We start from the raw sequence: 27,217 nt of genomic DNA on the forward strand, positions 1-27,217 counted from the left end.
TAATTTACCAACTGAATTGTACTCTGGAACCTCCTGAGCGGACTAATAATTTCTATTTAAACAATTTAGGGCTACAGAGGGGCTTCTTAGGGATCTTGTGGTGACTGCTCAGAGCACACACCACTGAACCCTTTTAGCCAACATATCATTGCGTTCTGGTAGGTCAAGTTTAACATTGTAAGTTTGGGCTGAAAAATCCTACTATGTTTATCATGGTCACAGAAAATCCTAAATAATAATGCTTTGTTCGTACAATCCTCTGCTGCCTTTTTTTAGAGGCCTGGCCTGTGCTTAATAATATTTCAACTAAAAAGGAAATTGTATCACAACTCAGATTTATCTCACTAAATCCCACTGCTTAATTTACAGTGACTTTAGGGATGCCTTTAATAGATGTCAAACAATTTTCAACTTGTTTGCTTTCATATGTTTCTTGCTCAAACATCTTCTGAGCAACATACATTATCTTACACTGGATATCGAGGAAACTACCTTAGAATTTTAATCCATATTGGCCTTGTTAAGGGCATCCTACATACTGCAGTACACCTCACTGGGGCCTACAGAAATATGACAATTTCACCCTCACCCTGACTGAACTCCACTGGCCAACCCACATCATCTTCAAAAGCAGCTGCATCGTCTTCAAAGACATCACAACTGGTGCCCCTCCCTACTTGAATGACAAGCTCATCACCTCGGGTGCCCCCTCACATTTCCTCAGCCAGGATATCTTCAAATGGGAGATGAAGAACTGCAAAAAAAGTAAAAAATAAGGCAAAAGACCTTCTCCATCTATGCACTAAGGATCTGGAAAGATGCCCCGGTATACAACTGAATAGCCCAAACCCACCTCCAGTTTACCAATCAGCAGAATACTCACCTATTTAAAGAACACTACATCATGAATACACCTAACTGTCTACAAAGCAGCTACCACTCAACAAAGGTTGACTGTGTCTTTGAACTGTACAGCTCTTGGTCTTTCGGATATATATTTATTTCACTTAAAAAACAAAAGTTACAGGGACGTTGTAGTTAGGCTCATATTTTAAACGTACAAAACCATAGAAATTCACCAGTTATAGTCAGAGTTGCCACAAGTAGCTATAGGTCGTGCCCTAAAGTAACTATAATTCGCGCCCGACATGCAGTTTTTCTGCAAAAATGTTACTGCAAATATTACATTAATATTATCAATGATGTTATCAAAGATGGCATGAGTGCCGTAATTTGTGGGGTAATTAGCAATGCATGGTGAGGGCTGCGGACAACCCCACTAACTGGCCAACCCCATGATGTGCACAGTCCTTTAGGCCGTGCGCAGAGGAATTTGGCTGTGGCCTCTCTGGGTGTCAGAATAGGTGAGAGGGTCTATCTGGGGGTGAGAGTGGCTGTGAGAGCGTCTGGATGTGAGAGTGTGCACATCAGCGTTTTAGTGGATATGTCAGTGTGTGGGCGGGTCTGTAAGTGGGTGCATGAGGCGGTCAGTGGGTCTGTGAGTGGGTCTATGAGTAGGTCCATGAGGGTCTGAGTGGTGCTCTATGTGCACGAGGGACTGAGTGGGTGCATGAGTGAGTGTGTGAGTGGGTGCGTAAGGGTCTGAGTGCGTGTGTGAGTGTACAAAGAGATTGAAAGAGAGAAAAAAAGCGAGAGGGATAAAGATAGAGATTGTTTTAGGTTTTGATGTGTGATCTACTTAGAATTAAATATTTCTGTACAATTTAAAATAACAAATGTATCTAACATTATTACAAAATAAAATAATTTGTTAAAAAAAAAATTTAAAAAAAAATAAGGGAGTCCTGCTATATTAGAACCCTGGCTGCTCAGTGTGAAGGTCTAGCAACCTTCACACCGAGCTATTGCTTTTTTTTTTTTTTTTTTTTCTTAGCCCTTTATAGGCTATCTGGAACCACGAGGGAGCTGTCAAGCTACATTCCCGCCATATTTATTTATTTTTTTGTTTTGATTTTATTACAATGCCTTTACAGGCTGGCTGCCTGGCACTGCGCAGGAAGCCTTAAGGCTTCCCTCGCTGTGCCATTGCTTCAGCAAGCACAGAGCTGCTTTAACAGCAGCTCTGTGCTTGCTGAAGCATTTCATCTCTGTCCCCCTGTCAAAAACTGAAGTGTTTGCTGTGGCTTGGCTGCAGCAGCAGAGCTGCAGCCACGCCACAGCAAACAACTATGTCCCCGGGGTGTGCACCTCGGGACATAGCAGGAGCCAGCTCAGGGGGGTGGCGGGCCCCTGGGCCACTTGTGGCTCCAAGATGGGGGCTCCCCTCCAACTGTGCACGCAGCCCCGGGGAGGTGGTGGTCCCCAGGGCTTGAGGGCCTTAAAGGGACCCCCCCTTTTTTTATATATATATTTACCCCTGGGGGTTGCTTTGAGGGATGGGGCATGGCCCCCTCTCATATTTCGGGATAGGCCCAGGAGGTGGTGGTCCCAGCAAGGGGGGGGGGGCACACGGCTCCTTGCATAATTAATCAAAGCCTCAGGGAGGTGGCTGTCCCCAGGGCAGTGGGAGGGGGCCAGGAGCCCCCTCCCCATATTTGTAAACAAATGCCTCCAGGACTTGGCTCACCCAGGGTCTTAATAGCAGGAAATCACTGAAGACCTTGCTCCACTGCGACTCTGTTTGAAAAATAAAAAAAATAAACGATTTTAGCTGTGTGTGTGTTGGGGGGGGGGGGTTGTGTTACTCCTTGGGACCCCACCACCAGAGCTAAGGGGTCAGGGTGTTCGTACCCTGGACCCTTTTCTTTATTTTTTACCTTTCTTTTGGGACTCTGCTTCAGCCAAGGCCCAAGAAGACTGTGAAATACTTCAACGGCTTCTGTTGCTGAAGTGTTATCAGACAATCAGTTTTGTGCACAAAACCGGGAGGGGTCGCAAATCCTTCACGTCCCAATATATACAAATTTGGATTTTCTTTCATTTCTCTTAAACTACTGAATGGAATAACACCAAAACAAACAGGCATTTGAAATGCAATAGGTCTTGCATTTTCTTGAGTTAGAGCTACTGGCGTTGTAAGTTCATAACTGGACTTTTCTTGCCACATAAATTGGTCAACCCTGCCTCATAATTTTGTCTTTTCCTGCCATATAATTCCAGTGGCCCAGTATTTAACTAAGGTACTTCCATTTACCTTCTTCCTCTATATTAAAACAGACATAATTATCATATAACCTTTATCAGAAATAAACTTTTGGCATTAGATGTTAATGCTCAAAACACCGTAACAAAAATATAAATATGGACGGATTGGAGAGTGAAAGGAAAGAGGGAGTCACAAGTAAAGATGGAGAGGCCAAGAGGCGTAGTAATGGTGTTGTGAACCTTTGAGTAAGAAGGGAAATTGGTTGATGCCGATTTCGGTTGCAAAATACAGCAGTAATTAGAATTGAGTAAGGTCCATGGGTCTCTGGGCCCGGGTGCCACTGTACCTGTTGCTCCGCTGATAACTCGGCCTCAGGATAGAAAGCGGATGGGGCAGAAAAAGAGAAGCAAAAGGAATTTAACAGACGAAAGGAAGAAAGAGAAGTGATTGGAAAGAAATAAAAGAAAGAAGGGAAAAAAACTGGAAAATGTAAACACAACTAAGAAGAAATAGAGCAAATGTGTGAGACAAAAGAAAAAAGGGAAGGAAGCTAGCAAATGAAAGATAAAGAGGAAAAATAATGAAAAGTGTGAAAAGAAAGAGAAAAAGGAACATTAGAGAAAAAAAAGAGAGATGGTGACAGAAACAAGCAGTGAAAGAACCAGGGCAAGTATGTACTGGCATATTCCCCACAGACAGAATGGGAAAAACCATTTTGACACTGTGGCTCCCAACAAGTAACTTGTGGTTTCCACATACAGACAAGGAAAAGAGGGATTTATTGTAAAACATGAATTGACAGATAAATATAAGAAAAACACCGGAGCAAGGAAGGAAGTGAAAGGATGCATACTGAGCCCAAGGAAAGAGCAAATAAAAAGAACGAAAGGAAGAGAAACAATAGTGAAATGATGAGCACCCGATGAAGAAAAAAGAGACAAATAAAACAAGGAAAGAAATAACTATGTTTTTGCGAGTTTAAAAGAGGAGGTAGAAATAGGGAGAGGGAAATAAATAAAAAAAGGGAGACGAGTAGAAATAAACAGTTGGAAAAAAGAGTGAAACTGTTAATGTGTGGATTTTAAGAGCTGAAAGAGACAAGTGGGGGAGAAAGAAAACACTGAGAGTAAACAGAGTAAAGGAAAGAATGGAGTGAGATAGGTGAAACAGACCCTCCCAAATAAAGATGGCAGCTAAGAATGGATTTAATTGGCTCCCCCACGTCCTCAAACAGAAGTCAGTGTGAAGCAGCAGGGGGCACTGCAGAACAGCAGGAGGTGCATTAGCAGAGTTGTATGTGAACCCCAATACAGCAATATTGGGGCGATTCAGATCAGGACTGGAGGAAAGCATAGAGCTGTGTCCTGGTCCAGTGCTGGAATAACGGAAAGGCAGCAGGTGAAGAAAGAGAAATGGAGCGCAATGTAATTAATTCCTTGTACTGGAATAATGGGGCGCTGCAGGTTTGGGTTGAGGTGCACTGACAGAGTTGTATGTGGGCTGCAGTACTGGAATAGTAACAGGCACACGAGGTTAGAAGTGAGGTATGTTAATGGAGCTAGGTATGGCACCTAGTATTGGTGTGCCAGTGTTGCCGAGTGTTAGCCTGGAGGTACCCTGGTGAAACTGCGAGTGGGGCCCAGTATGGGAGTGGCATTGCCTCTGAACCACAGAAGTACGGGATTCCTGAAGAGCATGTGTGTGAGCCTTAGTACTGAGAAGAAATGTGCACTGAATGTTAGAACTGATGGATTCTGGCAGAGCTGTGGTGGTTCCCATCAACAGCGACGTTAAATGTTAGACTTGGAGTGCACTGGCTGAGCGGTGTATTGCTCTTTTGGGTCCAATATTGGCTTAGCAATGGGACTGCATATTAGCACTGGGCTGCTGTAATGGAACTGTATGTGAGCGGGGTCCCAATAAAGGAAAGGAAGTGACCTTGTGGGATAGAACTGTGGTGCACTGATGGAGCTGCGCTCAAGGTCCTAGTAATGGAACAGCAGAGTACACTACTGTGAGAATTGAGGTGCTCTGGCAGACAGCATGGGTGAGATTCCTGGCACTGGCATGGCTGAGGGCTTGGAGGAGTGTGTGAACTGAGGTGCACTGATGGAGCGGGGAGTGGAATCGCAGTAAGGAGCAGAAGAGTTCACTGTCTCTAAGGATTGTGGAGCTCTGGTAGAGCTGGGTGCCTAGGCTATATGCAATTACAAGCGATCCTTCGACCTTGCTCTCAGCACACAGGCAGGCACACCTGGTAAAGAAAATTCAAGCTAGGGAAGGGCGGGAGCCAGACAGTTGAGAGAGGCTGCAGAGAGCCCACAAAGACCAAATGTGACCAAAATAACAGCCTGATTTATAGCCTTGTTTACAACTAAGCTAAGAGGAAGAATGCTCTGCAAATGAAAAGGTACGCTTCCCTGAATAAGAGCATGAAACAAAGTAAAAATAAATGTTTCCTACAGACCAGATAAACAGGACAAAGCATAATTATACAGTATTAGGTCACTGCTCCCACACAGAAGGAGGAAGGACAAAGAGATATGATTGACCACTGGCAAGCAAGGATTTTTAAATGACACTGAAACTAACAAATGAAATAGCTGGAAGCCCACAGAAGAAGTATACTTAAAAGTATACAAGAGGTTGAACGCTTAGGGCTCGACCTAAAAAGCACTCTTTCTGTACCAGGACCTACCTTTCTGCTAAATGTGGTGTAATTCTGTCCAGTAGTTTTGTGCTATCGCTGTTCAAAATCCCGATGGAAAAATGAATGGGAAAAATGTGTTTGGGACTCTCCGTTTTTCTCGGCCTCCACGCCCGCCCTCCCCCCGGACGGATCACCTAAAACTATACAGGCAGCAGCTGACAGGACTGGCAGATTTTTGTGGAAAGATTTGTAGAGATTCGTCAAGCGGCACCAAAGATATCGGCAAGTAACAAAAAACAACACTTTTTATATAGAAACTAGGTCCTAAATATAACTGCTTAGTGGGGAATGCCACTAGGTAAAATAAATATGTATATATCACAAGCATACATAATATAACTTTGGTAATGCCAATATATGTAATTTCTAATGTCGCTATTCGATTTCTAGGCTTGTTCTGTTATTTATTCCTTTGCGTTATTTTTTCCTTAGGTTTCATTTTACCCTTGTCTGACATTTCCTTTTCGGCCTCATGTTTTATCCTTGAGTCGTCTCATGAGAATGGTGTTGTTTAGCTTGTCAGAGTCTTGTGACTTTGTATTCTCTAGTTGTGTCTTAATTTTTATCACGAGTTCCAGACAGATTTTTTCGATGCTGGTTTAGCTAGTGAATGCTTTCTGCTGTGGACTTCATTAGAGATAAACTTAACCAGTTTTCTTTCAGCATCACTTTGGTCTTGTTCCCTAACTCACTTTGGTGACTAGTCATTCCCAGCTGCCTCTGATCTTGAAACCACCCAGTGCTTAATTTGTGTTTGTTGTTTCCAGTGCGGAGCACCAGCACTTATTTGTGAGGGCCGATACTTATTTTTCTGCCTCAAGCAGTTACTGCAAGCAAAAGACACATATAGGAAAGATGGAGAAAGAGAAAAACGAAAAAGCTTTGGCCCAAGATGGCTTTAGGATTACACTGCCTCAGTAGTCCGTTCTCACACATTTAATTGCAGCAGCCGCATGTTTAAGAGTAGGGCTTTGGCACTGGCATGTTTTTATTTACAAATTAAGAACTGATACCACCAATACTGCAAAGAAAACTTTAGCCTGCCAGATTGCACTGACAGAGAGTCCAGTTTGTCAGCTTCTTCAGATTGTCAATTCCCAGCCTTCTGACTCTTATCTTGCCAATGAGTCACATTATTTGAGACTGCGCAGTGTGATCTCCGAACTGATGCTTTATGCTGTTTTCATGCAGCGTTAGCTACAGAGGTATCTGCAACCACCAGTGTTAGAAGGGGAAGCATTTGGTGCAAAAGCCTGCCTGGAGGCACCGGCATGATGTAAAATAGGGTGCCACCTTTTCTCCTCGTAATAACTGGCAGTATACTCTTTACTCACATGGCGTTTGGTACTAAAAACTGCGTGAAGGGCGATGACATGTTTAATCTTCTATAAAAATTGCTCTTTATCACTAAACTTCGTCTTGAGCAGCACACCATGACTTACTTAAAGTGTGTGTGTGTGTGTGTGTGTATATATATATATATATATATATATATATATATATATATATATATATTCGCTCAAGGAACTGCTCGTTAGTTGCACTCCAGGAGAATATATCATTTTATTAAAAAGAATTAACAACACCCAAACCGCCATCGCCGCGTTTCGACCAACAGGTCTTGCTCACAGCTCGTGAGTGCATTTTCTATATTTCACATTTACACTATTCCAGACATATCCATAATAAAGCATTATGGGACACGTAGTTCTATTTAAAAACAACTTATTCAATCAAAAGTTTGGTTTGCGAATTGCATGCTGTGCCAATAAGCATGTTAATTCTTTTTTAATAAAATTATATATTTTCCTGGAGTGCAACGAACGAGCAGTTCTTTGATCGAACATTAAAACGTGGGAAGGTCCATCCCTAACGTCTGCAAAAGCACACCGCAATAGGACCGCTTTGTATAATGTATTTTTTTGCTTCAGTTTTTACTGCGCTATCAGTCTGATACCGCAATGCCCTAGAGCACATTATATACTGCCACTTTCCTATTGGTTGGCAACATATATATCACATATAATACTTCAGGCAATCATACATTTCTATACTATTTACCTTCATGTCAATAAACGATTTTGCAGTATCATATTCTCCACATATGTTTTCCGGTGGCGGCTCCTCCGTTTGGGCGGAGGAGCGTTACCTCCATGCCAGCAGCGGCAGCTGCAAAACCTTTTAAAGAAAACAATAATAAACTATGTTTATTATTGTTTTCTTTAAAAGAGGCGGGGTCACAGGATGACGTGCACTGAGGGGGCGTGCTCAGCACTCCCCCTTCACAGCACATGTGTGTTTGGCTGGCAAACTTGGGCCGGCCAAACACACATGCGCTGTTGGCTCTCTCCAGCCCAGCAACTAGCCTGCACAGGCTCCCAGTCTGCCTGGGAGCACCCTGGCTGGGTGCTCCCAGCCAATCCTCATGCTGCTCTGAGCAGCGTCAGGATTGGCGCAGGGCAGGCTGGGAGCCTGTGCCTGCAGAGGCGTGTCGAGGGACAGAGGATCGGCAGAGGAGGTAAGTGTTTTTTCTTTTTAATTATTAAATTTAATGTTTATACCCTCCTGCCTCCCCCGCGCCTCTCCGCCCCTTCTGCGGCCCTTGAGCCGCTACTGCTGTTTTCAATACTACTGTTTGTCGAGACTCTGAATACCAACTTGAAAGTACTTTGGTTTTTCAATAAAATTTTATATTTCTGTATCAACTTGAAAACATGTGGAAATCCTCTTCCACTTCTATTACAAAATCCTGGCGATAATCTAATTAAATGGCCAAAGTGGCTCAGACTATTTAATAACTATATTATAGCTACAGATGGAGATAATTTTACTGCGTACAGAATAAATAGGCTATTATTTAATCTTATTGGAACTAAAGCACAAGAAATGTCGAATCACTTGCCCCCTATTATCCCACCACAGTGTACCTCACTAGAGGATTATGACACTTTTACAGAGGCTTTGAACAGACTAAAATTAAAGCATGGAAGAACCTTGGGTGGTGATAAGTATATACAATTTTTACTGCAGGTATCAGTTGATGAATGAACCGCTTAAGACTATGTCGCGGCTCAAAACATTTCGGCTGTAACATGTGAATTTGGTTAAATAAATGAGCAGTGTATTTGTGACCAGATTAAAAAGCATTTTTACAACAAAAGCAAAGAACATTTATTAAGATATACAAATTTGTCTTTACCTGAAGTAATGGAAATTGTTAAGGGCAATGAAGGTTCCACCACATCATTTAAAGTTCTAAATGAGAAAAAACATACTCAATACGAAGTTTCACTTGTAAACAGTTCTGATAAGTTAAAAAATTATAAGTCAAGACTGGTAATGCAAAACATAAATGTTTCAAGTGTGGTGAAAAATGATATTCCAACAAATCTACATGCCTAGCCATCACCAAATCTTGATTTAAATGTGGAAAACATGGTCTCTTTCCAAGTGTCTGTAGAGCTGTAGGTAATGTTAATAGCATTTAGGCTGAAAGTGAGAAAGGGTAAGAACAATTTCCTGGCAAGAATAATAGTATTTTGATTGCTCGCAAAGAACAAAATGTGGCTCCTATCTGGAAATCAGTCTCCACTGCTACCTCCATGTCCTTAATAGAATTGAAAATTCTTAACGCATAAGCTAGAAACATTTTCATTCAGCAACTCCTGAATGCTGTCTACATTATGTTCTGAGCAGCAACCTCCAAGTGGCGAGGGGGCTTTCCCGTTTATAATTCCAGTCGGTCACAAAGCCATGATTTAATGGGCTATCAACTCTTTTTTAAATTCAAATATCATCCCAGTTGGGTGCCATCTGAACCCTAACACCTAGACACCTATGCAGTGGAGGCACAAAAGCACACAGCTTATCACTTAATAATTACTTTAGAGAAACTATGACCTGGGGGCAGTTTTTTCACTTTGTTTAACCACCCTATGTGAGAGATGTGCATGCAATGTAAAAATGCACGATTTATCTGCCTGTATGAGTAAATACATAAATAATGAATCAAATCACACTTATTGTAATCCCTTCAAAATTGCTGGGCACACAAAAATCTTTGACGCAGGTGTGTTAACCCTGCAATATATTTAAAATGCAGCCCTTTAAGACCAATTAAGTAAACTAGAATAAATTAAGTGTTGTATTCGTCCTTGTTGCCAATTTCTTTCCAGCTGTTTTTTTTCTTCTAAATAAATGAATAAACTTCCAGACTATACTTTGCAAGCACTGCACGTCGTGCCTCCACCTCCTGGCCTCTGCCGCACCTTGACACCCATTTTTTTTTCAAAGTCCAGCACTGAATCATTTAGAAATACAAAAGTGTCCTACTAACCACACACCATACCAACTTGCTTACACACCAGCGTCTATTTTTCCTCTAGAAACCTATTCAATGACATCACGCTTACTTCCTGTGGCCTAATGCACAGAAACTAGAATTCGTCAGGTCACAGGTAGCGACGCACCATAGGACAGATGAGGGCACTTCGCTATCACTAACCGTTCAGTCACACACCCTAGGTGACGTTTCAACCTTTCCTGCCGGTTTTGTGCGCTACGTTCAAGCGGCAGTGAACGTGTACTAGGGCTCGCGCACGCGCGCTTTGTCCTTCACGCTTCCGTGTAGTGCTTGCGCGCGCATGAAGTATGCAACACTGCTGGCTCTGCCTGTCCATGGAAGTGCGCATGTGCGGTGCGGCTCCTGACGGGGTTTGAAGGGACAGGGGGACATGTCTCGGCGGGCCCTAAGGCGGCTGAAGGGGGAACTGCGGGTTCAAGAGCCGCTTGGTCCTGGGGACCTGCCTCTGCGGCAAGCTGGGCAAGAGGATGAGGAGGAAGAAGCAGAAGTCCCTGTCCGGAGTAAACACAAGAAGGGCAAGAAACTTCTGCAAGGGAGAGATGTCAGCAACTTGTTCGAGCTGGTGAGAATGCCCAGCACTTTCCAATCACGGGTTGAAATGGTGCTACTGGGTGGAAGAGAGTGCCACTCCACGTGGGACTGATCACGACCGGTGTTACTGGGGACGCATACTGTAAGCTTGTCTATGGAGTCAGCACACTATGTGCCGGGGCAACACGGTCACACGTGTCCAAGGGGACAGATAGCACTCTGAGCAGGGAGGGCAGCGGGTGGTAGTCGGAGAGCTAAAGTTGTCATTACTTTCTCACTATTCTGTACTCGAGGAGCAGCAGTAGTGATACAAGTAGGGAAGCCCTCGCGTTACCAAATGTCAAGCTTGAGTAGCAAATCCCGTTCTTTTTCTAACTTCGCATCGTGATGTATGCATTTTAAAGGGAATACAAAACTACACTTACCAGAATGCAACCTAAAACCTTGGATTGTTTAACTTACTCATGCCTATCATGGTGCGACTGGAGAACTCTGAAGAATTTTTTAGTCGGCGATAATATTGACTGGAGAAGGTGTATAGATGAGATGGCAAAAACACTGTGGTCACAGAGATTTATTGTAGAATTATTGAGCTTGTCCCCGTTGACAAGGCCACAAAGCAGCCCGATTCACATCTGCTTCTGAGGCACCTTTGTATAATTGCAGGGAAGCTGGTTGTAGTTATGCCTATCTGAGTGGTGCACATTGAGGTGCCACATAGGTGTCTGAGGATTGTGTGGCGATTGCCTATCAGCAGAAGTTATTGGAGAAAAGTATGAGGAGAGCAGACACTGTGTATGCGGATGCTACCATTTTATTAGGTCTTGTATATAGACAACTCTTAACGCTCTGATGTCGAAGATCGTTTGTGGACAATATCCATACTGTAAGTTGTCTTGCGGTCAACCTATCAATTGCCATTGGTTAACTTTCTTGTAAGTCTCATTTGTTTGCTTTATATTCTGTGGTTTTCCTTCCTCTTCCTACCATTTAGTACCTTCCCAGGAGCATATCTTCTTTACCATCCGGTTGATTGGCTGACTTGTACTTTTCCTCTACTCATATTTAGGGAACTACTTGTTTCTTTGATTACTACATGGAAGTAGGTGAAAAAGTCATCCTTTTAGTATGTTCACCCCAATTTTTCTGACTTGATACTGGTGGTAACTGACCCTGACTGTCCCCTGGGCTCGGCTCTGAATAAAAGGTATATTGTAAAGTGGTACAATTACAGTTGGCAATGACAGACTCCTGTAAATCCTTAGCAGCTGTGGCCCATACTTTGGGGCTGTGGAGCCACGCCCCCTAACCCTTTTCCCCTCAAGAAAAGTGTCTGTCAGGCTGAGCAAAGGCTAGCTTGATAGACACTTCATTTTCAGGTGGGGCAGCCAGGACCTAGACATGCGCTATTTGTGCAGGCTCCTGGTAGCCTGAGCTGAACGTTGCCATACTGAGGATGTCACAGCTCCTGTGGGCGTGACCTCCTCAGCTAGCAAAGGTCCATGAAGCCCTCCTCCTTGGTGACAAGGGATAGTGTCACCCATTGACTCCGACCAGGGCGCTTCAGTTTTAAGCCCTGAAGTGCCCAGGGCCGAGCGTCAATCAGTGACACTTCATCACAGAGTTGGGTAGGGTCAGCAGTCCCACTGACCCAATCCCACTCCGTGACCAGGTTGGGACTGCTGCTTTCCCTCATTGGCTGACATTAGGTCAGCCAGTGAGGGAAGGCAGCAGTCTTAACCCCCCTGGAACCTCTGACGCGGATCTTCAGGTAAGTGTGTGTGTGTTTTTTTTTTTTTTTTTTTTTTTTTAATGAATGTTTGGTGCATGCGTGTATGTTTGAATATTTGGTAATGAGTGCTGTGAATAGATGTGTGTGTGCGTGCACATGTGTGTGAATGAATGTGAGTGTCCATGTCTGACAGTGTGTCCTGTCTGCCCCCTCCCTCCTAAAATTACCATCCGCCACTGGTTCCTAGTAGATAATAGGGCATGGGGAATTCAAACTAACTATAAGTCCCTAGTATGTAATAGGGAAGGGAAGTTTAGAGGGCCAGTAGATTTCCTGCACTGGAGTGTGCGCTGCTGTATTGCCTGCTGTCTTGTTTTTTAAAGGCAACCCTCACTTGTAGACTGTCTTTAAAAAGTAAAATGTTGTTTTGATTTTCACTAATGACCAAGCTGAAACACTCATGCACTGACAAAAGTCTCTGGAATGCGATTCTTAGTCCAAAGAAGACATTTATTATTTCTATACTCCAGGTTCCTAAAAGGAGATCAGCATGTTGAAAGCGCACGTTTAAAAATCATCACAGCAATGAAATGAAAACATACACAAATGATTCTCCACTGCAATATAAACAGCAAATATATGTATCTATATTATAATGCAAAGCAAATAATTAATTAAAGATTATGCATCACCATGAGGCAAGGGCAAAACTCCTTCATCTCTCCTATCCGCATCAAATCGCCAGATCCCAGAATCAATCGAGGAGAGAGAGAGATCAATTATCCTCACAGGAAGGATGACTCACTCCAGCGACCTGGATGTGCCTGAGATCTACTCTGTCCCTGGTCCATCTGGTATCGGCCTCTTATACTTTAAACAAACAAGAGGAAAATTCCAGACTTCCTTTTCCCTGCAGAAGTTTACTTATTCAAAAAATGCTGATTGCTTTTGGCCAGCTTTGAAAATAACACGTCTGGATGTGGCCACAATCCCAAGGTGATAATCCAAAACAAGTCAGTTCCCTGCTGTATGAGTACATTCTTATCAGCCTATGCCCTTGGTGGGAAAAAATACACAAAAACAAGACAGAGCACATTGTACAGCGTGGAAAGTCACTTGCAGCTTTTAACATGGCAGTGTCTAATGCTAAGATAAAGTCAATAGGCAGAATGAAGCTGGTGATCACTAGTGTGATAGGGTAGTGCTAGGCTAAGTGCAACGTGGAGTCAGTGGTCAAAACTTACATATCATTACAAATGTGTGCAAATTCGAATTTGGAATTAAAGGTACTTCCAAAGTGATAATCTATCTTATTTTTATATATATCACCCATAAGGTCTCCCCTGAGTGCCTACTGGGTGGGTGCAATGTAGCTACTATAAGCAGGGACATAATAAAAAAAGTTTTATATGCCCTGGTGAGGGAAAAACTGCCCCTTTCATTTTTCCTCTTTGCAGATCCTTAGCTCCTTAGGATAACATGGGAATATTTCACATAAGCATAAGCATTGCTAGGATGTAGCTACATTTATTATTAAAGGACTCAAAATATTGGTAGTGCAAAATCCAGCAGCTTGCCGCTGTTGAATTTATCATAACTAATATAGAAAATAAGTTATTGGACTTTTCTTCTGTAAGCTAAAATTGAGCCTGCTAGTGGTCTCCTCTGATTGGTCAGCCTTAACAGGATTAGCCAGGCTGCTTTGATGAGTTGATAACCTCTGCTCAGTGCAGGCCACTTATCTGATGCGGGAGGTCTGCAGCAGCATAGACCAGGCCAGGAGAGAAGGCTGGGTAAATCAAACTGGGCTTCAAAGAAAGCAGGACAGAAAGGAATGCCAGCCAGGCCTGCCCGGTACGCCACAGATGGCTAGCAGGCCCAGGAAAGGAATTTACAGGTTGTCTGGAGGGGGAGTGTTACTGGAAATGAACCACACCAGTAGGTTGGTTTAACCAGATCTTGGTCCCCTGGAGGAAAATCTTCCATCTTCAGCTTTAAAGTGCAGTTCTTTATAGGACAAGAAAATGCAACATTTTGGAGGAAGCTGCTTTTGGGTGGCACCCTGCATCTCATGGGACAAGAGTTGCTCCCCTGCTTGTCCCCCAATATGAATAAATAAATGCAGTAGAGCTGCATTGCAACTCTGATCTGCTTCCTGAAATCACTAGAAGGAGAAGGATTGCCCTGATGGAACCCTGGTCTGAATTACTGCTCCTGTTGCACACTGGAACAACAGCCCTAAGGACTTTGCCTTGCTTCAAAAAGGACTCAGGAGTGGACTCCCTGAAAGCAACAGGTTAACAGAGATTCACCTGCATCATCTCCACCAAGAAGACCCATGCAGGACAGCCTCCAGTGGCCTTTGAAGGAACTGGCCCTGGTGCATTTGGGAAACGTAGTCCCAGAATCCCAAGGACCATCTCAGAGCTTCTAGACCCTTGGATTGGTGTTGTGGACGCCCAAAGATCCCTGCCTGGAAACAAAAAGAAAAAGAAGAACTGCTCTGCTGCATTCCTGGCCTGCACCAAGAAGGACTACACTCGCAAGGAGTGCATCTGCCGCACACGCTAGGTTTCACAAAAGAGGACTTTGCCTGGCTTCTAAAGGATTCAGGAGTGGACTCCCTGTAGGCAACAGGTATAAAGGAGCTACCAAGAGTCACCTGCAACAACTCCTACCCAGCTGGACAGCTTTCAGTAGACTTTTAAGGATTTGGCCAGGTGCATTGTGGAAATTGTAGTCCCAAGGAGCAACTCAAAGATTTTGGAACCTTGGATTGGGGTTGTGGACCACTTTCCTGCATCGAGAAACACTTCTGGAAGTAAGTGTAGAAGTGTTACATTGTGGACATTTGGAACTCTTGACTGTGTCCCGGTCCAGTGCAACCTTCTTTTATTTTTATTTTTAAGCCCCTTTGAGTGCTATTTGTTTCTAAGCGCTAGTTTTACTTTTAATCTTTAAAAATAATATCTCTGGTTCCCTATATTTGGTTTTTGTCTTTTTAGTGTCATTTTAAAGATAAACATATTTCCTATTTTTATAAATTGGTGTGGGATTTTTATTCTGTGTTGTCTTATTTACTGTATTGCTGTATTTAAATGCTTTACATACCAGTCTAAGTTGAGCCTTCTTGCCCATTGCCAAACTACCAGGGGTTGAGCAAGGGGCTGATATTTTGACACTATGACTAGACCGAACATTGGGTTGGTGGACTCATTGCTTTTGGTAGGATTGTACTTTCTATTTAACCTGGGTGTGTGAAATTAGTTTTCTTTCACTTGCAAAGAAACCAGTACTGTATTGAAATGAATAACTCAGGGGGATAGTGTAGCCAGAAAGTTGGAAGGAAATGTGGAAGATGGAGAGAGAAATGGCCTGAAGAATTGTTGGCCCATCCTGGTATGTGTGGAGCAGATGACTGCCGGTTAAGTCTGCATGTCACTTTAGAGTGACAACTGCAGTATTCAAGTAAGTTGTGAAGACATCTTTTGCAAAGGGCTTACTTTTGGCTGGTGAATGATGAGGTTTGTCACAGGGTACAGAATTCCATTTTGCGTGTTGCTTGGTTGCTGCTATCTGCTCTATGGCAGTTATATACGCCGGAGAAATAAAGTAGAAAAGCTAGCCAAGTTCGTGTCATTGGTTCCTTTGTGGACATTTTTGTAGAAAAATCAGTCCTCTCAAAGTCTTCTGTCATATAACATGACTGTTCTGTGTGCAATCAGCTGTGCGGGTAGCTTGTTTGTTGGACGGGGAGAGAGCCTGAACTTCAATCCACAGCAGACTAAGCGGCAGGGGGCTTGCCTCTTCATAGTTCACGTGCCTGGAAGCGCATACACATAGTCTGCTGGCCCCACTGTGCAGGACGTGCACAGGTGTGTGCCCAGATGAAGACCTGGCCAGAGTGTTCCCATCTGCGACTGGACATGGCTCGGTGGGCCCAATCTCTTGGCCCGGGCATGCTGGCATAGAGTTTCCTGACATTTGATGTAGCCCTAAATTACCCTCTTAAGCCATGAGTAAAAGAAAGGTAAGCGCTACTGCTGAGGGCACAAAGGAAATGAAGGCAACAGTCTCCATTGCTTCTTTTCTTACTACTGCCTTAAACACGGAAATTGATTCAATAGAAGAGAGATTGGGTGCTGCTAAAAAGTTGCTGTCTTCCATTCCCTCCCTCCTTGCGAAGGATCACTGTTAAGAGGTGTCCGAGGGTGCTCCAGGTGGTAACGTACAGGAAGATAATGAGAAAAAGTGTGCTTCTAAAGCAATGCGTGTGCCAAATTGCTGTGTTATTCAGGATGAATGGGGAATTATATCTGGCACTGAACCCCTGTTCTCTAATGGTAACATGCAACCAGATAAAAGTGCTTCACCTCACACTAAAAGGAAGAAATTGGGTCAGTGGAAGTTGTGTACCTTTAAGACGGCTGGTAACAAATGTGGTAGGCCTGTTAAGGTCACATCCCAGCCAGACCATCCCCAGAGTAAGGAACTTTTGAATTCATTTGGACCATCAGGATGTCTGACAGGGGTTGCTTAGTCCATGGAAGGGGGAAGGGGTTTGGGTTATAATGGAGAGAGCCCTTAAACCCTCCAACTGCAGCCTTGAATAGCTATGATGCTAGTATGAAGGAACTCCTTGCATGCTTTAAATCTAAGGCACCAGCCACTTGGGGATTTGAGAGTGGACATGAGAGGATTTCTCGGGGTGTTGAAGTGGCGGGTTTACCTATCCCCGCCAAGTCAGATTGTCAGCGATACATCTAATAGGAATTTCAGCCTTCTTGTGTCAAACCAGGCTACAGCTATGGCCACATACCAATCACCTAGTCCTACTGTAGACTGTGGTAAGAATACTGTAAAGATGTCACAATCTCACCCTAGATTCACTGCCATTGATAGAAATGTACTCCTATTACAGCTCCCCTCCAAAAGTACACCTTATGTTGTTGTATTGAAGAACATTCCTGTCTTGCTCCGCTCTTCTAAGGAACAGGATTTTCAACTAAAGAAGAAGGTGGTGGAATGGTTTTCTAGTTACATAACTACAGAGACTCTTTTTAGAGGCATAATTGGTGTAAGGAGGGTCCAGTGGTTTGGTTATTTCCGGAAGCAGGTGGCTGGTGACTGTATGCTGGTTAACTTTAATAACCCTTCTCCAGTGGGATAGAGCTTGAATAAGATTGAAAGTCAGCATGAGCTTGCCCATACTACACAACTGTACCCTTGAGGTATTTTTATTAACCCAAATCAGTAGATAAGTCTTGGCTATCTCAAGATTTTAGCTTTGCTGTGACAACCCAGAACCGATATGCCCTTTTGCAGGAGTTTGATTGACTTGAAGGTGGATGTGGGGCTTCCTCTTCCAATAATAGTGGAATCTTGGGGTATATCCATAATGATAAGTGGGATATGTGTCCATTTCAACTTTGGTGGCACTGACCCCTGCAGGACGAAGTAGCGGGGTCCTGTTGACACTTATTAGTACCTCTTTATCGGCTTTGATTGATTTGATTAAAACCCAATCCACTTCCCCCTACTTTCAGTTAATAGTGCTGTTCATGAAAGGGTGTCATTGGATGTCAACTTTTGTCACAATAATTTTTCAAAAAGTAATGTGCAAATTGTAGATTCTGTTGCTCATAGTATTGAGGAAATGGTGACAGCTTTGAAAAATGATCTTGTTGTGTGTGGGCCATGATTTTAATCTCACCCTTTGCTCTACTCAGGATAATAGGATATGTGGGAGACCTGGTAGTGAAGCCACCAGTTACTTGCATTTTGTGCATAGCCCATGCGGGGATAAACTAAACAGCTTGATGATACATGAATTAATATTGGAGAGTGATCTATCATCTAAGCACTTTGTTTCTCATGTAACTTTTACAGGAAGGGGGCGAGGATCAGTGATTGATCATGTCATGGTTTCTAAGTCTTGGAGTATAAAAGTGGTTGATTTCCCCGTTCTTGTTAGTGGGCTAAGCGACCATAATCTATTGGTGCTGAGTTTTAATAATGGATATGTGAAGACTGGCGAGAACTAAATGAGATGCCCTGTTGAATATTTAAGAAATAAAGGAGTGCAACGTAAGTGGCAAAATGTCGATTCCAAGACTCTTCTGACCCAAGGGGCTAGAAGTAATGTGGAAAAGTTTGACCAATGTCTAAGTAGTGACTCCGTGCCAAGGATGGTGTTGGGAGCATTTGTGGGTATCCGTGCATCGGTTAACACTTACCTAACATCATCACCACCATCTTATGCACGGAAGCCAGAAAAATGGTTTGACAAAGCTTGTGCACGTGCCCATGCTGACCTTATACGGGTCATGAAGAGCAACCTGAGGAGCCAACCCGAAGTAAGGAAGTGCAAAGCCCGTTATAAAGAAGCAACTAGGGTGAGGAAAAAGGAGATTAGAGAGGAGGCCTGTGAAAGATGTATCCCAGTTTTGGAAAGTAGTCAACACTCCTTTGTTTGCCCACTAGTTCTAATAATGGGATGGAGGTGCTCATTCTGGAACATCTCTGGATGGAACATTTTGCAAAATTATACGAAACTAATGGGGAAGAACACGCCAGATTTGTAATAGATGATGCTGATATAGTCAACAGTGAGTAATTGGTCATAAATCTCAGTGATGTAATATTGGTGATTTAATAGTTCACTCCCAAATAAGGCATCAGGTCCAGACGGAGTTCTGGTTGACCTTTTTAAGGATAACGTAGAGTTATGGGCACCTACTTTGGCCAACGTTTTCAGGTGTGCTGTAAATGCTGTCCCTCCCTCAGTCTGATCCAAGGCCACCATCGTTCCCATATTTAAACAAGCATTTGTAATGCAGTGGGTCTCTGGTTTGCTTGAGTTACAGCTATTAGCACTGTAAATTCCCAACTGGACTTTTCTTGCCACATAAATTGAAAATGAAAAGTAAAACAGTTGACATAAGCGAGCCGATTCAAAGCACCACGGGCAGCATGAGCGCGAAGGAGAGACACAAAAGGAAAAAGACGTTTGCTCTCCGTCAAACATATCAGCAAAAGTGCAATTATCCATGTAACCGGATTGATGGCCAAGGTAGTAACAAAACTACCCAAGGAGGGAAAAACGTAAAGCACTTGCGTATGATAACAAATGATTTTTTAAAGGTAAGCCCATGAACGAGTGATAGTGATGGGCATGCAGTGGGTCTGGTTGAAAGCCCACAGATAGATTACAACAGGCCAGAACACTTGCATGCTCGACCTAAAAACACAATTGTAATGACCCAACCTGTAATCGACCTATATCATTGATTGATGCCACAGCAAAAAATGTTGGCAGGATTCTCCTAGACCACTTAGAATCATGGGCAACCAATAACAATATTCTGTTGTGATCACAGTATGGCTTAAGGAGGGATTTGGGAACGATTGACCAATGCCTGAACCTGCACTTGTTGGTAGAGAAGTACGTAGGCATCAGGCAGGGTTTATCTCTACCTCGCATTTATGGACTTAAGTGCAGTATTTGATAACGTTGTCAGGAGAAGATTATGGGAAATACTGATTAAGCGGGGCTACCCCAAAGATTGTTTTCTTGTTGGCGCAACTGCATAGTGATGTGGAAGCCAGGGTTAGGTATGGACTGAATGGAGGATGCTCTAAATTCTTCAAGGTTAGGAAGGGGGGTCAGACAAGGGTGTGTTCTGGCCCGCTTTCTTTTTAGCTTTTGTACAAGCGACCTTAAGGAAGCTTTATCAGAGGTTGAGGTGGACCCCCCCCAAAGATAGTTGCTTGTCAGCAACCTGTTTTCTTGTATGCTGACTGCGTCCTCATGAGGCGAACAGGTAGATGTCTCCAAAAGCTGTTAGATACATTTGTTGATTTTATGACCTCCCTCGGTCTTTCCATCAATAAAACAAAATCTTATACCATGGTCTGCGGACGGTCCAGAAACAGGGTACCTCTCTTTCATATTGGAGACAAGTGTCTCAAATGTGTCTCCACATTTGCATATTTGGGAGTACCCTTTGATAGTGATAGCAAATGGGACCATCTTAAAGCAGCTAGAGTCACGCAGTACGAGCAGGCGGTTGTATCTCTGTGTACATTTATCTCTAACCTAGGCTCTGCGCCACTTAATTTGATTATCATTGTCTATAAAGCCAGTACTATTCTTATCGCCACATATGGTGCGGGAGTATGGGGGTATACTGGTTCAACCCCATTGCAAATGAGTGATAACACATTTTCTATGTGTTTGCTGTCACTTAGTATACCGGCTATTATTGTCCATGAAGAACTTGGCCTCCCTTTTTTGGAACATGTGGTAGGTTGGCCCCAGTATTATTGTGGCTGTCATTATGGACCAGACCGAAAGCAGCTTTCACTTAGTCACTGATTTTAGATTGTTTGAAAATTGAAGGGGTGCTTAAGTGTAAATGGTTAATGTTTGTTGGACGGAATAAATAGATCTGAGTAATTTTTGAACCCAGGTCCCATAAGTAAACAAGACATTTTATTAGCCAAGAATGAGTTACTCAGTCAGATTACTGACGAAACATGGAGTAGTAATTTAGTTAAGGGTTTGGTGGCAGCATACCTTCCTTTATGTACTACTCCAAAAATTGAGCCATATTTGTTAAGTGTTTCTCGGTATTATAGATTCTACTTGATGAGGTTTCAGTTGGGCTTAGCCCATTTTCTGTTGGCCTATCCTTCCAATGCATACCCGCTCAGGGATCTAATGCCATGTCCATGTGATTCTGTTATGCCCCAGTCAAAGTTGCATATGGTTTTATTTTGTGTTTTATACCATGAGCAAGAAAGGGCCTTTTGATTTCCACTTTTTAGGGGACTAAATATTGAGTCCTGAAGGTAGTTAATGTTGACTGACTGTTCAATCTTTGCCCATTATTATTTTATAATCCTTCAACACATGAACTCTGAACAGATTTTGCCACCATCTTTGTACAGATAACCGATGTGGATGGAGACCCAGAGGAACATCCCCCTTCCAATGCTATGGTTGCAGATTCCAGGCTGATAAAATGCAATAGAACTAAGACAATCCAGGACAATCAATCTGGAGAATTAACAAGTAATGGGTTCAGAGGAGGCGATGATGAAGCGGAAGAAGAGGACGAGGGAACAGCTGAAAGCCATCATGAGACACCAGCTAGTTTTCAGGTACTTTATGACCTCTGTTAGATTTTGCAACTCATTGTATAGTAATGGATCTAATGATAATGTTAGGTAAACTTCACAGAGCAATTTGTGAAATCAAAATTGTACACCTGTTACCTGACTTCCAGGCATATGGTTGATTTTTTTTGGATGTTTCTTTTGAGTTTGTTCTTTTGCTCAGCATGGTGGAGAGTTCAGAGTGCCATGGTACTGATTATAGTAATACAGTTTTACAGAATGTATGTAGATTATATTTCTGTAGTATAAACCAAGTCAAAAGTCAGTAGAGCGCTATACATTGTCTAAGAGAAGCATAAAGTCAACTAATAGGAGGAATGGTGCTGCGTTGAGGATGGTTAATACATTGCAATGTAGTGGTCTTTAAAGAGTTGAGTCGTCAATTCTTTCCCAAATTGCAGCCGCTTTGGGGCGGTCCTGATGGATATGGGGATGTTGTTCCAGATCCTGGGCGCATGTATGGAAAAGGCATGCAGTCTTGATTTATTCTTTTTACAGTTCTGGGCCTGCAGCCTGAGGGTAGCCTGGCTGTATGTGTGCCAAGATACACCAGAGATGGTAAACTTGTCTGCAAGATAACCAAGGGTGATGGTTGTGATCGTTTTGTAACTATGCAGCTGTTTTTGAAGACGGTGTGGTCCAGCTAGGGGAGCCAATGGAATTCCATCAGAATGCGGATGATATTTTCACATTTCTTCAGGCCATCGACAAGACGTGCTGCATCTTGTGGGATCTGGGAGGCCATAGAGGAGGGCATTCTCACCATCCAAATTCTTGAGTACAAGGGCTTGATCAGCAGTTCTGAAGTCCCTTTCTACAAGTAACGGTTTGAATTTCATTAGATGACAGAGCTAGTAACAGGCTGTGCTTGTTTTTTTGGCAATTTTTCCTTGAGGGAGAGGGTGGTCTCCAGAATTAATCCAATTGATTTGGCATTTGGTGAAAGTTAGAGTTTGAAGATGCTATGGTTCATGTCATTCAGCCTGGTTTGTTCTGTATCTTATTTGTTGCTCTTGGCAAATAATAGAAAACCTGTCTTAGTTGGATTGAGCTTCAGGTAGGCACTGGACATCCAGGTCTGGCTAATGTGCAAGCAGTTTTGAGGTGCTGGATCACTGAAGCGGAAGATGTTATCAAGTAGAGTTGTGTATTGTCGAGATATTGTTGAGTCTTGATGATGTTATCTGAGAGTAGAGCACTGAGCGGCTCCACGTGTTGGTTGAAGATAACAGGAGCAGGAGACAGTATTGAGCCCTGGGGTGCCTCTGCAAGTGGTAGGGGTCTTTTTTAAGCTGGGCAGAATGGTTTGTCAACTTGAGCAACTCTGTATAGAGATGGGATAATTTAGTAGCAGCAATCATTTTTGTTGTTGTTTTAAATGAAACTGAAATACTTTAATGCTGCAAAGGCCATTTTATGTGTGTACAGGAAATGGAGCAAACATTCTTCTGATCACATGATTCAAAATTGAATAATATTTCAATAGTCCTAGGCAGTTGTTACCAGCCAAAGCATTCTTTTCAATATAGGGGCACCCTTCCATCAACACCAGAGTGTACTTCACCACATCACAACATAGTGCTGCACATCACAAGAGGTACCTGCACCTAACTCCACAGTATATAGCACTTTGCACCATACACCACCACCACACTATACTAGAAAGCACGAATTAATACATGTAATAATAATGCTCTGAGTTTGAGAGTGGTAACCATGACCGGATTAGTGTTACAACATGTTGAAAATGCATTCAACTACTTTTGCAGCCCTATTGATGTCTGACCAGTATTACTAGATCATCAATGTATAATCATATGGTAAGGTAATACTCCATTAACTTGCGGAAAAGCCATTAACAGCAAGTTATACAACCCTGCCTGATACCACATATCACCCTTTTTACAGGCCTCCAGACTTTCATGATTAATAACTGCACCTTTTCACACAACTCGTGCCTCAGAGAATATCGCTCCACCACAAATTGCACCTCATTTTGAGAGTACCTCATTTGCCAACATTGCCCAGCCCTGCATTATGTTAAACCATCTATTGCAGCGGTTCTTAACCTGTGATCTGGCAACCCCTGTGGCTGTGTGACATCTATTTGGGATCCGCAACTGCTTATAAAATTAAATAATATTAACAGATTAATAACTTGTATGTAAATAAAGAAGCAAAATGTAAAAATGAAAACTTTAAAACGCTCTGAAAATGTGGAGGAATTTGAAATTGGAAGGTAAAAATTACATTGGTATCCTTAGGTTGAATCGTGGGAGCAGTGCCGTGCATCAAAGAGAATTAGGAAGGATGATGAGTGGCTTTAGTTGCATTTAAAAAAAGCTCCAACCTTCCCAATTTAATTTACATTTTGCTGATTTTTATTTTATTTTTATATTTGTGAATTAATTGAAATATTTCATCACTTGTGTATTTTGTTGATAATTGCTTAATATTATGTCTTGTTTTGTAGTTCAAATCTTTGAAATTGCTAGTGCCGGGATTCCCCAATTCCATTAATGATTCAGTGGAGTCCCCTGATTCCTGTAATAACTAAGGGATAGTTCTCGGAAGTCAAAATATTGAGAACCACTGATCTCATATCTTAAGAAATTGCACTTACACAAAGTCAATTTGAGCCACAAACTAGCCAAGCAGAAGGATGGTGAATCAGAGATGAAACATACCATGTGCACCAGGAACCGGTTCACTTAAGATGACACTGGTGGATGCCCAGTAAAAGATGCCAATCAGAGACAGTAGAGGTGGCATTATTGCACAATTTAAGTTTGAGATCGCAGGTTTAGAAAAGATGCCAGACACTCCCATTGGTTTCTGAACTGCCACCTCAAAAACCCTAAATGTGGTTGTCGTTTTTCTTTTAAGGATACATGTGAAGGAAGCCCTAAGAGTATATTGAATAGTAGGGCAAGCCCTGTCTCATGTTAAACACAGCATGATAGATGTGTGGCTGGAGAGTTTTGAGTCTTCCTTACCCTTTGGTTTTACCACTGCTAAGTGGTACGCTTCTCAACCGCAGCACTTCTTCATGCTTGCAGAGATCACTGCAGCTTGCCCTGCATCATTGTAAAAGGTTTATCAGTTGCTTGTCTTTTCCTGCGGTTGAGGTGACAGTGTTCAGGTTTATTTTTTTATATTAGTCAAAGGGACAGTGTAATGGAAACCATGAGCTCTATACACATGTGGGGGGGGGGTTTGAGTGGGGGTCATGCAACATCCATAAATCGACCCGTGCACCTGCATCCAATACCATTACTTAGTGTATCACACCGCGATAACCTACTCAACAGATAACCAGACAGTTGGGTGTGTCTGAGAATGGAGATTCCCTGGAAAGAGAATCCGAACCTAGTCGGCCAGAACTGCTTGTGGCCATTCAGGGGTCTCGTACTGCTCTTGAGCACAAAATTGAAACCTTGTCTATTGGCCTCAGTCTTCTTCATTCTGATTTGCAGAAAGTAGCAGATAGTCACAACTGCAGAATAAACATTACGGCCTTTGAAGGATGAAGTATCGGTCCTAAAAGGTCAGATGGCTCAAATGACGAGGACTACAGCGGAGCTGGGGCGCCTTGCGGATGATGCTGTGGGCTGCTTTTGTGGTAGTAACATCTGGGTATTGGGCTTTCCTGAGAGATTGGGGGGGCTCTCCAGAGAATACTTTTTGGAAAATTGAGTGCAAACTGTCTTGAAGCTCTGGGGCCTGTCTAATTTTTTTTTTTGTTGTGGTGCAGTGTGCGCACTGAGCCTTGATGCTCCACCTTGAGGCCTGCCCCTCCCCTTACTCCACCCCCCCCAAGAGAATTATCTCTAAAATACTTGACTACTATGACAGGGATTGTATTCTGGGAGTGGTTTGAGAGCAGGAGATCCCTCACTTTGACAGCAGTAAAATTGACATTTATCTGTATTATACAAAGCAGGTACAGGAGTGGCGAAAATCGTTTCCTGCTATTAAACAGATGCTGTAGGCACTGAAGCTGCGGTAAATTCTCCTGTATCCAGCGAGGGTGAAAGTTATTTTTCAGGTTAAAGACCACTTTTTTGACAGGCCGGAAGAGGTGTAGGAATGACTGGACCTCAGGGATGGTGTGGTAGCACCTCACACTGGAGGTAGTCTACAGAAAACTTGGGGAACGCGCCCTCACACAGGCCCCTTCCTCTCCCAGACAGTTGATGCTAATCCGAACTTGACCCCCCTGAGTCTCAGAGAGTGATGATCAGGGAAGATGGCACCATTCACCTGAAAACTGTGATTATGTTGGAGGAGAGGGGCGATTCTGCCTCCTGAATGTCTTCAGATAGAGAATGTTTTAGGGCTCCAAGCCCCATAGTGGATGTGATAACAGACACCATGGCCACTTCAGAGGTGGGGGGGTTGTGATGTTTGAGCGAGGGTGAAGCAAATGTCTGACCATTTGACTAAAGCTTGTTGGGTGCAAGAAAGGGGGTTCTTTTACGCTCTTAGGCCTTGACTGATTGGGTTAGCCTCCGCTCCATGAGGGGGCTGGCTGGGTAGCTTTTTGGTTGAGTGTTTGTTGCGCTGCAGGCTGTAGTCTAGCCCGCAACACTACCTCCTTCACCAGCGCTGGCCACTGCACCTCCCTCTTATTTTGCGGGGTGCACCAGTTCTGTGCGGCGGTCTACTGTTACTGTTTTGTCATTGCAACTGCATTCTTCAACGCCTGCTCAGGGGTGTGGGATTGAATAAAATATCTACTTGTCCATGGGACAGGTTGCTTCTTAGATCTACTTGTCCTGGAAAAAATCTACTTGTCCCTTTGGCGCCACTTAGTGTGGTGACAAATTATGAAAGCAACCTCATTATGTAGGAGCTCTGATAATAGCCTCTCTGATTATGCCAGGGTTACTACTATAGTAGGGCTTGAATACTTGCAATTTCAATCCCCAGTATTGCAATTTCCTTATTTTGCCACCTTTCCGCAGATCTACATACTGGGGCTGAAGGAAGCAGGAAGCAATAGTTCCAGGGCTAGAATGCCTTTGAGTCTGCAAACCTACTAACTTGCAAGTTTAAAGGATTTTCAACAGCTTTTCTCTAATCTTTTCCCATAATTAGAAAGGTTGCAAGCTTACTCCTGGCAATTGCAGAAGTAGAAGTTCTTCCAGGGTTGGGGAAAAAAGTGGTTGGAGGGAAAGTGAACTTGTAACAGCTCAATAGATTTTCACATTAGCTCAGTAGATATTCACATTACACATGCATATTTGCTCGTGTTAAAATACAGTTCACAAATATTTACTAGGAATATGATTTCCTGGTCAACTTCTGTAAGTTCTTGTGAATTCATGAAAGCCACTAATTCAAAGACCTATACCATGAGTGCACTTTTGTAACTTTCTTTAAGAATTGGGCCCCTAATTAGGTCTGTCGTTAACAGAGACATTTTGTTTTTATTCAACTTCTATTTCTCTCTCTATCTGCAGGCTTTACTGTGAGTGATCGCATTCTGCTCTTCCACAAGGAGCATGTTGGCACACAGTAGTTTTGTTCAGGAACTATTGCGAGGAACTATTGTGGCAGTCATTGGTTTAACAAAATTCGAGGCCCGCCGTC

The 27,217-nt window shown here is 43.1% G+C and overlaps 1 protein-coding gene and 1 long non-coding RNA gene across 2 annotated transcripts in view; one reads left to right on the top strand and one right to left on the bottom strand.

Annotated features, from left to right (window-relative positions):
- Nucleotides 1-10,381, bottom strand: part of LOC138267768 (uncharacterized) — a 76,216-nt gene extending 65,835 nt beyond the window's left edge. Inside the window, exons 1-2 of the long non-coding RNA XR_011199867.1 lie at nt 10,321-10,381; nt 9,016-9,071 (exon numbers count right to left, since the gene is read on the bottom strand). This is a non-coding gene — a long non-coding RNA (uncharacterized lncRNA). The remainder of the gene's footprint in view (nt 1-9,015; nt 9,072-10,320) is intronic.
- A 105-nt stretch (nt 10,382-10,486) lies between these two features.
- The window catches only part of TCF25 (transcription factor 25), a 444,525-nt gene continuing 427,794 nt past the window's right edge, over nt 10,487-27,217 (top strand). The window contains exons 1-2 of the mRNA XM_069216958.1: nt 10,487-10,741; nt 21,395-21,607. Coding sequence (XP_069073059.1) covers nt 10,550-10,741; nt 21,395-21,607 — 405 coding nt within the window. The 5' untranslated portion in view covers nt 10,487-10,549. The remainder of the gene's footprint in view (nt 10,742-21,394; nt 21,608-27,217) is intronic.

Source organism: Pleurodeles waltl, chromosome 12, assembly GCF_031143425.1.
Source record: "Pleurodeles waltl isolate 20211129_DDA chromosome 12, aPleWal1.hap1.20221129, whole genome shotgun sequence".
Taxonomy (NCBI): domain Eukaryota; kingdom Metazoa; phylum Chordata; class Amphibia; order Caudata; family Salamandridae; genus Pleurodeles; species Pleurodeles waltl.